The 14,330-nt window shown below is 40.7% G+C and overlaps 1 protein-coding gene across 1 annotated transcript in view; it reads left to right on the top strand.

The window, feature by feature from the left end:
- PLS1 (plastin 1) overlaps positions 1–14,330 on the top strand; it is a 51,612-nt gene that overhangs the window by 26,854 nt on the left and 10,428 nt on the right. Inside the window, exons 3-10 of the mRNA XM_061452904.1 lie at positions 5,081–5,244; positions 5,701–5,830; positions 7,365–7,497; positions 8,417–8,498; positions 9,649–9,814; positions 9,909–10,051; positions 11,464–11,559; positions 13,174–13,369. Coding sequence (XP_061308888.1) covers positions 5,081–5,244; positions 5,701–5,830; positions 7,365–7,497; positions 8,417–8,498; positions 9,649–9,814; positions 9,909–10,051; positions 11,464–11,559; positions 13,174–13,369 — 1,110 coding nt within the window. The remainder of the gene's footprint in view (positions 1–5,080; positions 5,245–5,700; positions 5,831–7,364; positions 7,498–8,416; positions 8,499–9,648; positions 9,815–9,908; positions 10,052–11,463; positions 11,560–13,173; positions 13,370–14,330) is intronic.

The following is a 14,330-nucleotide window of genomic DNA, read 5'->3' as shown; positions in this document are numbered from 1 at the left end:
ACCTCGACAAATTGAGGGACAATGTATCTGATTTATCCAGCTCCTCACGTGTACCAACACGCGTCTCAGCTATTAACAAAAGACGTCCTATTGTTCAAGAGAGGAGATACAGAAGGTATACGCCACGGGGTACCCTATGGTTTTACCTGCTGGATCACGGAGAAGACATGACAAAGTGGGATGGAAAACCTACTTCAGCTTTGGAGGAACGGGTGAGTGAACTGAAGAGGGGAGCAAGGGCCAAGACTGATCGTCCCATGAGAGCTACGGCTTCAGTCTCTGGTGAGCAGTTTCCCAGATGGAGTGGAAGAGCTGATTTTACTCCAGCTCCTGTGATAACGAAGAATAATCCCTTTCAACACGACTTAAGTGTCCAATGCTGTGACGACCATTAGAGGGGCCCTGCCTCCAGCCAGGTGGAGGTAGGGGACAATCGGATTTACTGGACTGTGTGGATCAGATGGCCTGGCACATCAGTCCCACAGAAGTATAAGGCTCTAGTAGATACCGGTGCACAGTGTACCCTGATGCCATCAAGCTGTCAAGGGGTGGAACCCATCTATATTTCTGGAGTAACAGGAGGATCCCAAGAGTTGACTGTGCTGGAGGCTGAAATCAGCCTGACTGGGAGGGAGTGGCAAAAGCACCCTATTGTGACTGGTCCAGAGGCTCCATGCATCCTCGGCATAGACTACCTCAAGAGAGGGTACTTCAAAGACCCAAAAGGGTACCGGTGGGCTTTTGGTATTGCTGCTTTGGAGACTGAGGAAATTGAGCAGCTGTCCACCTTGCCTGGTCTCTCAGAAGATCCCTCTGCTGTGGGGTTGCTGAAAGTTGAAGAACAACAAGTGCCAATTGCGACCACAACAGTGCAACGGCGGCAATATCGCACCAACCGAGACTCCCTGATTCCCATCCATCAGCTGATCCGTAGACTGGAGAGTCAGGGGGTGATCAGCAGGACCCGCTCACCCTTCAATAGCCCCATATGGCCAGTGCGAAAGTCTAATGGAGAATGGAGACTAACAGTAGACTATCGTGGCCTGAATGAAGTCACACCACCATTGAGTGCTGCCGTACCGGACATGCTAGAACTTCAGTATGAACTAGAGTCAAAAGCAGCCAAGTGGTATGCCACGATTGATATTGCCAATGCATTTTTCTCCATTCCTTTGGCAGCAGAGTGCAGGCCCCAGTTTGCTTTTACTTGGAGGGGTGTCCAGTTCACTTGGAACCGACTGCCCCAGGGGTGGAAACACAGCCCTACCATTTGCCATGGACTGATCCAGACTGCACTGGAACAGGGGCAAGCTCCAGAACACCTGCAATACATTGATGACATTATTGTGTGGGGCGATACAGCGGAAGAAGTCTTTGAGAAAGGGAGGAAAATAATCCAAATCCTGCTGAAAGCCGGTTTTGCCATAAAACGGAGTAAGGTCAAGGGACCTGCACAGGAGATTCAATTTTTGGGAATAAAATGGCAAGATGGACGTAGACAGATCCCCACAGATGTGATCAACAAGATAACAGCAATGTCTCCACCAACTAATAAGAAAGAAACGCAAGCTTTCTTGGGTGCAGTGGGGTTCTGGAGAATGCACATCCCAAATTACAGTTCGATTGTAAGCCCTCTCTATCATGTGACCCGGAAGAAGAATGATTTTAAATGGGGCCCTGAGCAGCAACAAGCCTTTGAGCAAATTAAACGCGAGATAGTTCATGCAGTAGCCCTTGGACCAGTCCGAACCGGACCAGATGTAAAAAATGTGCTGTACACTGCAGCTGGGGAGAACGGTCCTACCTGGAGCCTCTGGCAGAAAGCTCCAGGGGAGACTCGAGGTCGACCCCTCGGCTTTTGGAGTCGGGGATACAAAGGATCTGAGGCCAGCTATACCCCAACTGAGAAAGAGATACTGGCAGCCTATGAAGGGGTTCGAGCTGCTTCGGAAGTGATTGGCACTGAAGCACAGCTCCTCCTGGCACCCCGGCTGCCCGTGCTGGGCTGGATGTTCAAAGGCAGGGTCTCCTCTACACATCATGCAACTGATGCTACATGGAGTAAATGGGCTGCACTAATTACACAACGAACTCGAATAGGAAATCCCAGTCGTCCAGGCATTCTAGAAGTCATCATGGACTGGCCAGAGGGCAAAGATTTCGGAATGTCACCAGAGGAGGAGGTGGTGCGTGCTGAAGAGGCCCCACCATATAATAAACTGTCAGAAAGTGAAAAGCAGTATGCCTTGTTTACTGATGGCTCTTGCCGTATTGTGGGAAAGCATCGGAGATGGAAGGCAGCTGTATGGAGTCCTGGACGACAAGTTGCAGAAACTGCTGAAGGAGAGGGTGAATCGAGTCAATTTGCCGAGGTGAAAGCCATCCAGCTGGCCCTGGACATTGCTGAACGAGAAAAGTGGCCAGTACTTTATCTCTATACTGACTCATGGATGGTGGCAAATGCCCTGTGGGGGTGGTTGAAGCAATGGAAGCAGAGCAACTGGCAACGCAGAGGTAAACCCATCTGGGCTGCTGCACTGTGGAAAGATATTGCTGCCCGGGTGCAGAATCTGGTGGTGAAGGTACGTCATGTAGATGCCCATGTACCCAAGAGTCGGGCCACTGAGGAACACCAGAACAACCAACAAGTGGATAAAGCGGCTAAGATTGAAGTGGCTCAGATGGACTTAGATTGGCAACATAAAGGTGAATTATTTTTGGCCCGGTGGGCCCATGACACTTCAGGCCATCAGGGCAGAGATGCAACATATAGATGGGCCCGTGACCGAGGGGTGGACTTAACAATGGACACTATTGCCCAGGTTATTCATGAGTGTGAAACATGTGCTGCAATTAAACAAGCCAAGCGGTTAAAGCCTCTTTGGTATGGAGGACGATGGTTGAAGTATAAATATGGGGAGGCCTGGCAGATTGACTATATCACACTGCCACCAACCCGCCAAGGCAAGCGCCATGTGCTTACCATGGTGGAAGCAACCACCGGGTGGCTGGAAACATACGCTGTGCCCCATGCCACTGCCCGGAACACCATCCTGGGCCTTGAGAAACAGATTTTGTGGCGACACGGCACCCCAGAGAGAATTGAGTCAGACAATGGGACTCATTTCCGGAATAACCTTATAGATATTTGGGCCAAAGAGCATGGCATTGAGTGGGTATATCACATCCCCTACCATGCACCAGCCTCTGGGAAAATCGAACGGTACAATGGGCTGTTAAAAACTACACTGAGAGCGATGGGTGGGGGAACTTTCAAGCATTGGGATACACATTTACCAAAGGCCACCTGGTTGGTCAACACCAGAGGATCTGCCAACAGGGCTGGCCCAGCCCAGTCAGAACTTTTACATATTGTAGAGGGGGACAGAGTTCCCGTGGTGCATATGAAGAATTTGCTGGGGAAGACAGTCTGGGTTATTCCTGCTTCAGGTAAAGGCAAACCCACTCGTGGGATTGCTTTTGCTCAGGGACCTGGATATACTTGGTGGGTAATGCGGGAAGATGGGGAAGTCCGATGTATACCTCAAGGGGATTTGATATTAGGGGAAAACAGCCAGTGAACTCAATTGTATGCTGTTGCCTGCTGTGTAATGCTTTTATAGCCCATCAACTAGATGTCTCCAGGTCACCAGCGACTGGCCCTGACTTCCCTCCAGCCATCATCCCAACAGAGAATGAACTTGGAACATCATGGACCGAATGGACTCGGCAGCATTATAGGGATTGGTCCATGCACTAAGAAAATGATTTTTTTCCTCTTGGTCTGTATGTATATGGATGTATATATGTGGGAGAGCGATGGTGTATTGAAAATGTGGGATCTGAGCACGACGTGAATGGTATGGAATAAGGGGTGGATAATGTCCTGGGTTCAGCAGTAGCAGTCATGTTTTTTCCTTTGTGTTAACTGGTGCAGTGCTGTGTTTTGACTTCTAGTTTTGAGAACAGCGTTGGTGAAGCCGATGTTTTCGGTTGTTGCTAAGTGATGTTTACCCTGACCAAGGACTTTGTGAGGCTCATGCTCTGCCAGGGAGGAGGGGAGGCTGTGAGGAAGCAGAGACGGGGCGCCTGACCCGGGCTAGCCGGGGAGGTATTCCATACCACAGCACGTCATGCCCGGGGTGGGGGGTAACTGGGAGTTGCCCGGAAGGACACGGGCTTCCGGGTGGAACTCGTTTTCTTGGCCGGTGGTATCGTATTCTCTTCCCTTGTTATTTTCCCTTATCATTGTTTTAGCTGATAGTAGCGGTGGTGATTTGTTGCTGGACTGTTCTTGTCTCAACCCGTAGGAGTTGCACTCTCTCGATCCTCCTCCCCGTTCCTCCGGGAGCGGGGAAGGGGAGAGCCCCGGTGCAGGGAGGGGGGGGGAGACGAACACGGACCTTGATTGTTGTCAGTTTGGCACCACTCACTGGGAGTGAGTGAACAAGTTACCTGACTGGGTTTAAACCACGACACCTAGTTAATAAATTAAGGAAGGTCACCTTTAATAAATAGGTACAGATCATCCCCAATTTATTCTTCACAAGTAAGCCTAGCCACATCAAAAGTTCTGAAGAACAGAAAGTGTCTATCAGACAGTAGGATAAGAAACAAAATGCAGAGTCTGGCAGAGTTCTTGTACAAGTAGTTTTTCTTGTGTAAGTGTGCTCTTCTAATAACAAGTTTCATCAGATTTGAGCTTACTGATTACAAACAGTGTAATATCAAAAGTAAGACTATAATAACTTATCTCCATTTTACTTGAAGGTTTATAGAGAGTTTTGGTGGGAGTCTTAAAAAGAAAAAAGGTTAAATTTTGCTCTTTAAAAATTTGCCATCTTGTTATAGCTTTGGTTTGGGATTATAAAGTAGTTCCTGAGAAAGCACACAACAAGATGGCACAACTTCTAGCCAGTTGTGCCTCTAATCCACAACTGTTCCTTCATGCTTACTTACTTGTGTCAGAAGAAGAAATACTTGTCTCCTAGAACTCTATTTCTCGTGCTTTTATTCTTGCCAGTTGCTATATTTGCTTCTTTTCATAAGTATAAAAATAACTAGTGCTTTCATTTTACAGATATTGACAACAGTGGGTATGTCAGTGATTATGAGCTTCAAGACCTGTTTAAAGAAGCAAGTGTGCCCTTGCCTGGTTACAAAGTCCGTGAGATTGTAGAAAAAATCATTGCAGTAACAGATACCAACAAGGACGGGAGAATTGACTTTGAAGAATTTGTTTCTGTGAGACATTCCCTTTAGAGTTTCTCTACTGTCTGATATCTGTTGATAACTAGCCTAGAAAACTGAAATAAGTGGTACAACTAAGTAATATTTTGATACAAATAACTAATATTTTGAGAATGGGGAAGAAATATGCTTTAGTCATTGAAAATTTGTATCTTTAGTTGTTTTCATTAGTTTACCAAAATATCTGGAAAAAATGTGTAGATTGTTGAATGTAGCACTTGAGGTACTCACTGAGAAATAATATTGGATATCCAGTATACAAGTTTCATGAATGGATTTAAACTGGTTTTACCCATACAGTAAACTTTTTTCCAGAAGTAAATGTAAATGCAAAAGAAAGGCAGTCAGGTTAAGTACTGACTCTAGAGTACTTATAGGAGTTATCATTTGGTTATTTGAAGGCGTGACCAATCATAAAATGCTCTCTAATTTATTTTTTTTTTACTCCAGATAATTCAGGAATTGAAAAGTAAAGACATTAGCAAATCTTTCCGAAAATCAATAAACAAAAAGCAAGGTATTACCGCAATTGGAGGAACATCAGCAATATCTAGTGAAGGGACACAACACTCTTATTCAGGTAAGAAATAATTAAACATAAGCAACTTTTGCATGGAGGAAGACTTTACATTTGCACTATAGCTGAAGAAAATAAAACAAACCTGGAAAATGTTGCTGTTGAAAGCAAATTAACACAGAGAAGGTATGTGGAGATGGACAAATGTGGGTGGTAGCTTATTAAGACGTTGGCTGTTCAATTGTTGCTAGTTTCATGCTGGACTCAGAAGTGAATTAGGCATCTTTTGGAAAAACGAAAAATAAAAGCAAGCACTGACAGCATGTGGCTGAGGGCAGGAGGGCCTTTGGCATACTTCTAGTAAAGCTGGTCAAGTCTTTGGCCAAATCCCACATATCCTTTCTGTATGGGAAGGGGCCTCCTCAAGTCTCTGTACCCTTATAGAGTTGTTCACTCCCAGATGATTTTTTCATAGCCTATCTCATACTTGAGAAGTTGCTTTTAATACTTATCTCTGTTTCTTTCTCCTTCCTACTGCTGCATGTCATTTAAATTGGTAATCGTGCCTAATTGCATTGCAGCTCCCAGTCACGATGTTAACACCTTCCAAGATCATATTGCAGTAAGCAATATTGCAGCTTATTTGATTGACTTGAGTCTGGGATTTGCTGTGTTTCCGGAAGTGGTTTAAGATTCTTTATATGAGGAAGATTCACTTCAGTTACCTAAAGGTGGTGATACCTTCTGTCTCGGTATTGTTGTTATAGCACCACCTGCACTTGGTGTATGCCCAAAGCAGGGGATCTGTTCCATACCAAAGGATGTCTCTAGGGGGACACCATCAGAGCTAATTGTTTAGTCTCTTTCATTTTTAGTGGAGAGAAACTGACCCCACTAGAGGTGCAATTCATCTGACCTGGTCTCATCAGCATCTAGACTAGCATGCACTAGAATTTTGCATTTCTTCCCACTAACAATGAAAGAAGTGCAAAGAGTCAGGTGTAGGTACCTGTCCTGTATGTTTCATGTGGTAACTGAGGTGAATACCACCTGCACTGTCTGGGAGTTTGAGTATGGGTATTGCTTGTTGTCCCAATAAGCATTCTTAGTTACATACTAATAAATTCTGCACTAAATATGAAAGAATTTCAAGCTGAGGTACTAAACTTTCAGTTTCTCACAGCTAAATACAGCACAGTAACCCCAATAAAAATACTGCCAGTCTCTTAAGTCCCCGTAGAAGGCAGAACAAAATGCTGGATAGATGTGCACTTAGATCTCAAAGTTCCCTCTCTTTGCTGTAATTGCTGAGAAACTGAATTAAAAGTCAGTCATGATGATACCTTCCCCATTACATCACTATGATTTTATGTTGTCCTTCTGAAAATCACCACTGGTTTAGAGAGAAAGATTAGGAGAGATCTATCTGTGTGTGCTGATTTTTTGCGTTCTTTCCCACTGGTCTGATTCTTTCAATAACTGGCCCTTCTGAAACTAAGAGGGTTTGTTGCAGCGGTGCCTCTGACCAAGTCTGATGTTTAATAGTATGTGTTAGTGGAAATGACAATAAATCTTTTAATGCTGCTTCTCTTTTCAGAGGAAGAAAAGGTTGCTTTTGTTAATTGGATAAATAAAGCTCTACAAGATGACCCAGACTGTAAGCACCTCCTACCTATGAACCCATCAGATGCCAGTCTTTTTAAATCCCTTGCAGATGGCATCCTCCTTTGGTGAGTCCAGGGCTGTGAGAAAGGACAGAAATTTATCTCAACGGTTAAATGCTGGTCACAGTTATCTGAATTGGGAAACTTCTGACAGGCTTTAATATCAAGACTTGAGTCTTAAATTATAGTCTTAAGTTTTTCAACCAATATTGATACGGGGAAATTCTATTTGTGAATAGAAATGTTATTTTTAGCAAGTTTTTATGTGACCCTGTGCATGCATTATAGGAGTGGGTTTCTACTTCATACCCGTAATTATGCAGGCTCTTTATAAAGGAGATAATTACATAGTTCATATATTCATTAGCTGAAATAATTAGAAGACGTTGTATTTCAAATATTTTACGCAGTTATTAAATGTAGTTACTAAATCGTAGGATGGGAGGAACAGAAATCGAAGTTAAATTTATGACAAAACAGAGGGCATAGAGTAGGTCCCTTAAGTTTAGTCTGCTGCAACTTTCTAGTTACTTGAAGTAAACTAATAGTACTTATTCATACACTGTGGTAACACGGGATTAGCATATTACTTGTAAATGCAGGATATTATAGAAATACAAGATACTATCAAAATGTAATCCAGCGATATATTGATTATATCACAGATTTTCACTAGAGATTATTTAACTGACTTTACTTTTTTTAATCTTCTCGAGAACCTATTATGATGGCACAGGCATATCCTCTTGCTTAAGTATCAAACCCTCAATTGCTCAAGTTTCTTGTAATTACATATTATCTGAGGGTTTATGGATGGATGTGCAATTGTTTAGCAGGAAAAGGAGATTTAGAGGATGAGGTTTTGGTATTTTTTCCTCTTGTCAGAAATACTTCCAGCTAATTTAAAGTGTTAGGAGCTTATAATCAAATAATATATTTTCTGAGAAATTGAAGTTTGAATAAACTCTTTACTTTTGTTCCTTAGCAAAATGATCAACTTTTCACAACCAGATACAATTGATGAAAGGGCTATTAACAAGAAGAAACTCACTCCTTTCACTATTTCTGTAAGTACTGCATAGATAGAAACTTGCTACGAATTAAAAATTAGAATATTGACAGTTTTAGTGGAGGAAAAAAGAAGTCCTATGTGTTAAAATATATCAAAGCATGAAATTTGTTTTCTAATAACCTGATGTTAAGAAACCTCCTGTTTCTTAGGTGATATACATGGGAACTTGGTTTTTTTCATGCTTCCCTATTCACTATTCTTGTTCTGCTTTACTAAGTATCTGAAGAAGGTAATTCTAGACTTTTGAGTGGATCCTCAGCTCATATTTTAGGGACCTACATCCATAAGTTACCAGCCTAATGAGGGGAAAAAAGAAAACAAACCCAAAAAGACCAACAAAAAATTCCTTATTAAAAACTTCAGTTAATTGGCCGACATTTCATTTCAGGCTGTGACATTTAAAATATGGCAAGTAAAAACACACCGTGTTGTAAAACCTCTGAGTGAGTTTTGTAAGCTCTGCTTATTAAAAGAAAACATGTCAGCAAAGGTGATATTACTTGTGTTCATGTTGTCACTGTAGATAAACTATTACACAAGAAAATAATATTTATAAAAGCTGACAGGCTTTTTTTCTTGGAATATTTTATCTGTGGCAATCATTAGCTTTGCTTTCAATGTCAGGATGTTGAATTGCCATGATTTTCTTGCACTGTTCAATAACAGTTTAACAGTTGCTTGAATAAATGTGTCAGCCTGTGTAAGATCAAGATGCGATGACAGTGATGTCAGCCTTGTGCACAGGGCAGAATTCCGTATGGGCACATTTTTCCACAGGATCAAGCCCCTGATATTTTTAGCAAAGTTGAGTAATTTGTATTTGTAATACTTCTGCATTACAAAAAAATATTTTATTTAGAGTATTCCTCAGCAATCCAAGCTGCAGAAGATGGTCCACATTTTTTTGGTGGGTCTGTATTAAACACTGTCAATAATGTTTTCCATTAAATTTTTATTAGATACATGGTGGTTCATAAAAAATCTCCAGAGTGCAGTTTTCCACTGGGAACTGTAAACTAAAGCATTATTTCTTATAGCTTCTGAATCTTACAAAATATAATATGAATAAATTTATGAAGAATTACAACCTTATATGTTTTTTGTTTTGTTGTGGGTTTTTTTTTAAATAATTATATTGCAAATAGGAAAACCTAAACCTGGCTCTGAACTCAGCATCTGCTATTGGCTGTACGGTTGTCAATATTGGATCACAAGATTTGCAAGAAGGAAAACCACACTTGGTATTAGGACTCTTGTGGCAGATCATTAAAGTTGGTCTTTTTGCTGATATTGAGATCTCTAGAAACGAAGGTAAGAGGGATACTGGGTATAGCAATGTTGGCAATTTGAATTAACTGACACCACAATAGCAGTGATTTTGGCTTTCTTTAAAACTTGCTTTTAGCTCTTATCGCCTTGTTAAATGAAGGGGAAGAACTAGATCAGTTAATGAAGCTTTCCCCGGAAGAGCTCTTGCTACGCTGGGTGAACTACCATCTGGCCAATGCAGGGTGGCAGAAAATAAATAACTTCAGCCAAGACATCAAGGTATGTAGTTATCCACTCTGAAAATACGTGATGTCAGTTAAGCATACTATGCATGGAAAAAAATTAGTCAGAAGCATTTAGAAAAGTAGTAGTAGTCCTGCATTTTTCAACACTGAAAGAGCATTATTCTGATTACTTTTATTCTATTCAGTTGCTCATACGACATATTTACCACATCACAGTGAAAGGAAACATTTCTGAGGAGCTTATATTCAGGGAAGTTCTAATGCTCTAAGATTTATTTAGGAGAATTTGCACTATCTTACTATCTTTTTCCTGTCCATCCTTCCCTGCTCTTGGGTCTGCAGAAACCCATCTTTCCTCTTTTTTGTTGTTTTAAAGAATTGGTGTGTAGCATTTAAATCCCATCCAAATGCATATTTGCTAATTGTGATTGCCCTTTGCACCTAGCATTCTGCAGAAGAGTAGGAAACCTCTTGAGGAATGAGCTTTTACAGAGGTCTGTCTGGAGTAACTACTGATTCTTGATCCAAGGAGAGAGTATCTCCCCTGAATCACTGTGCTTTGTTGGTTATGCCAGTTTAGTGACACAAGGGGACTGAAAGGCATGCTGGTTTCTTGGGACAGGGGGCACATCTGCATAATTCTTCTCTCTTCTTTAGCCATTCTGCATAAGGTGTGCAGAGCAACATAGTTAGTCCACTTGAAGAGAGAAAACTCCAACTTTTTAAAACTAAAAGCGAAGGAGGAAGATTGCCTGAAGTGATAAGAGCTCTTCATTGAAGAAAACCATATCATTAATTACTTGTTTCAACTCTTCAAATGCCATCAAGAAGGCTGTTATTAAAGAAAAACTAACTAGGGTTTTGTATGAAAACTGTCACTATGGTGAAAATATTACATGCTATTTAAGGGAAGCATTAAATACTGCTGAAACTATCAGAGTTTTGGGTTTTTTTCCTAGTTTCTTAGATGGGGTTGCTAATAGAAGCGTACTGAAAACTGCATCAAATAAATTGCTTTTGTCACTATAGATTCATCCTGAATTACCTCATCAATTAAGAAAGAGAAATTTTTATAAAACAGTCTATTAGAAAATGATAGGGAATAAAATACCAACACTGAAAATAAGATCCATATTGGAGGGATTTTTTTTGTGGGTAACCTATACAAATTTACCTTAAATATCTTAATTATAGCCATCTAGTTCATATCTGGCAAAATAAACTTAACTAAAATTGCACAGAATAATGAGTCACCTGGATAAATAAGTTCCATGTGAAATAGTGTAGTAAAATGGCTGTATGACCTCATCCATATTCATTGGAATTAGGGTGCCATATTTTTTACTTGTATAGCTGTTGAACTGGACTATAAAAGCAGTAAATGATTACTGAAGTCTACATGCGTGCTCTTTTTAATTTTTATATATATGTTATTGCTCATTTTAGGATTCAAGAGCATACTACCATCTGTTAGATCAGATTGCACCCAAAGGAGGTGACCTTGATGAACTGCCCATTAAAATTGACTTTTCAGGATTTCATGTAAGTATCCAGAAACATAAAAATAAAATGCAATTATGTAAGTATCCAACAACCTGGTTACAAGGCTGTCCCAGAATTCTCTTTTGTTTTGTAAAGCATACAAAACCAGTCAGATTCCTCAATGTCACAAAAGCTCAAAAGGGTGACTACTAGAGTAAAGTTCTGGAGCACTGCTGAACCAGGATAATGAATCCTGCAGTCTAAAATTTGGAGCGATGTGTTACTTAGAGTACTGTCTAACTCTTTTATTTTCAGTTGAGTCTTTCAGTACCAATCTTACAACATCCTGCACAGTTCTGCTCTTCTGGAATTCAGATAAAAAGAGTAGACTTCGCAAACCTTGTGATCCTTCCTCAAACCAAATAGCATTCAGAAGTAACATGGGAGGCCTTCCAATAGCCAGCAGGGAATTGTGGCATCCTTCAACCTTTAAGTTGTAGAGGTGTAGATGGTCTAAAACTAGCTTAGGTAGATATGAAACCACTTTCTCTAAACTGCTACATAATGCTCCTTCGAAGGATTATTCTGACAGTGCATTTGATGTAAAATTGAACTCTCTGCCTCTGACATAGATATCTATATATAAATCAGATTCTTAAGTAGAATCTCATTATTTATTATAATAATGAAAACCAACATGCAAAATTTTGTTTGCTTACAAGCTTCAGTTCTCTCAAACTCATTCATGAGGAGAGCTCTGTTTTGTTTCTTTGCTTTTGTGTCTTGGGTGGGTTTGGGTTGGGTTTTTGTGGTGGGTTTTTTTGTTTGTTTGTTGGGTTGGTTGTTTTTTTTTTTTGCATGAGAAAGGATAGTAGTTACATTTTTTCCATGTAATTTTCTACAGCTCATATGATCATGTTTTGTAATGGGTTATAAATCAATTATCAATAACATGTAACAGCTTGTTTTAGAGGAAGTTCCTGGTTGGGTGTACCAGTACTGAAGTACTGACTGTTACTCAATTCTAATAGTAATTCAATTGCTAACTTACTTACCCATAAATAGTAACTCTTAGTGTTACGGAGATTAGAGGCAAAAAGTACACGCTAGAGTGTTCTGGGGCAAAAGGTATAGATAAACTGTTATGGACACTGATTTATTCTATATAGATTAATAATAAAGACAAAATAACACATAAGTCACCAATTTACGATAATTTAGAAGCATAAGTATTAAAAGGAAAGCAGGTGGATTATCACCAAGCATTCAAACCCTTACTGAGGGTTAGGGGCATGATCTGTAGTTACTGTGCTGCTACAGTATCAGTTTCAAGCAGTCATGATGAACCTTCAACGTATGTAGGAGAATATGCAGTGTGAGAATCAACTTGAATGGAAATGTAAATATCATTAATGCACTTCTAACTGCTGCTGCTGTTGCTGTGATTCCTGAGGAAAGTTGCAGAGGCAGCAATAGAAGCAAAGGACAGAAAGGAAGTGGAAGGAAGATGGGACGTGGGGAGTTGTTATGGGCTGAGTGAGCTAGCTCAGGCACTGGGGGAATGACTGAGGAACTGACATGGGTCATTTAAAGATTTGCCAAGCTGAAGATTCAGGTGAAGAATGGAAACATGCTAGTATTCATTACAAATTAATTTTTATTTTTTTCTTTTAGGATAAAAATGACTTGAGGAGGGCTGAATACATGCTCCAACAGGCAGATAAATTGGGCTGCAGACAGTTTGTAACTCCAGCTGATGTGGTTGCAGGCAACCCTAAACTCAATTTGGCTTTTGTTGCAAATCTCTTTAACACATATCCAGCCCTACACAAGCCTGACAATTCATCTTACGATCTCAATTTATTAGAAGGTACTCAATTTACTAAGCATATGGGAGACAAGAATATGAGTGATTTCTATTTAAGTATTCCTTCTAGGTTGTGATATAGAATCCCTGTGCAACGGTCCCTGTGTTAAGACCAGCATATAGAGCTTTCTCACTAGTTGTCAGTATAAGCCTCAGTAGAATTTCCTATTACTGTGACTATAGTTGCATTAACCTAACCAAAGGCTATTCCTGAATAACTTTCTATTATACATTTGCAGGAGCAAAAACTGTCTTCTTAGTTTCTTTGCGGTTTCCCGCTTCTGTCCATACAGTTCATATTTTAGCTGATGCACAAATTGTAGCTTTCCCTAATTTGCAGTGTTAAGCAACTATAATAATCTTTTCAAGTACTTTTCACATACTGTTTTTGTGTGTGTATGTGTATCAGTTTGTTGCCTTTTAACATGGGCAACATTAAAAAGGGCTTCTGTATCAGCAACCGATATTAATCTGTTGTGTCAGCAACCTATGTAAATCATAGCACATGAGTAAATTTGGTAATTAACTGTACAGTTCAGATCCCTAATGCTAGAAATAAAGGCACAATTGGTAGCAATCTTTGGCTGTTACCCTTTCTGTGGACCAGGTAATCTAGGATAATGAAATGGCCCCTGCCAGTGTATTTTACAATTGTTCACTGATCTCAAAGGAATGGTGAGAATCAGGGGTGCCACACTCGGGAGAATCATCAGCAATGTTCACATATTCCTCTGCACTGCCTACTCCTGCCTTCCTCTTACTGTTCCTATCAGATTTCCTTTCCATCTAGGTGAGTCCATCTTCCTTTGCTCCTTATTTTTTCATGATTTGTCTGCTCTGCTGCATCCCTATGTCACAAATCCTGCATCCCTCAGACCACTCCTGTTTCAGGCTTCCGGCCCATCTAGTTTCAGCTGGGTGTCAGCTGTGGTAGAAGTATCAGAGGTAGTTTTCCCTTTTTAGC

The sequence above is a fragment of the Pezoporus flaviventris genome, unplaced genomic scaffold, assembly GCF_033815535.1.
Source record: "Pezoporus flaviventris isolate CSIRO_AGI_PZ_B2104156 unplaced genomic scaffold, CSIRO_AGI_Pfla_v1 ptg000013l, whole genome shotgun sequence".
Taxonomy (NCBI): Eukaryota; Metazoa; Chordata; class Aves; order Psittaciformes; family Psittacidae; genus Pezoporus; species Pezoporus flaviventris.
This window is presented reverse-complemented; position numbering and strand designations above follow the sequence as displayed.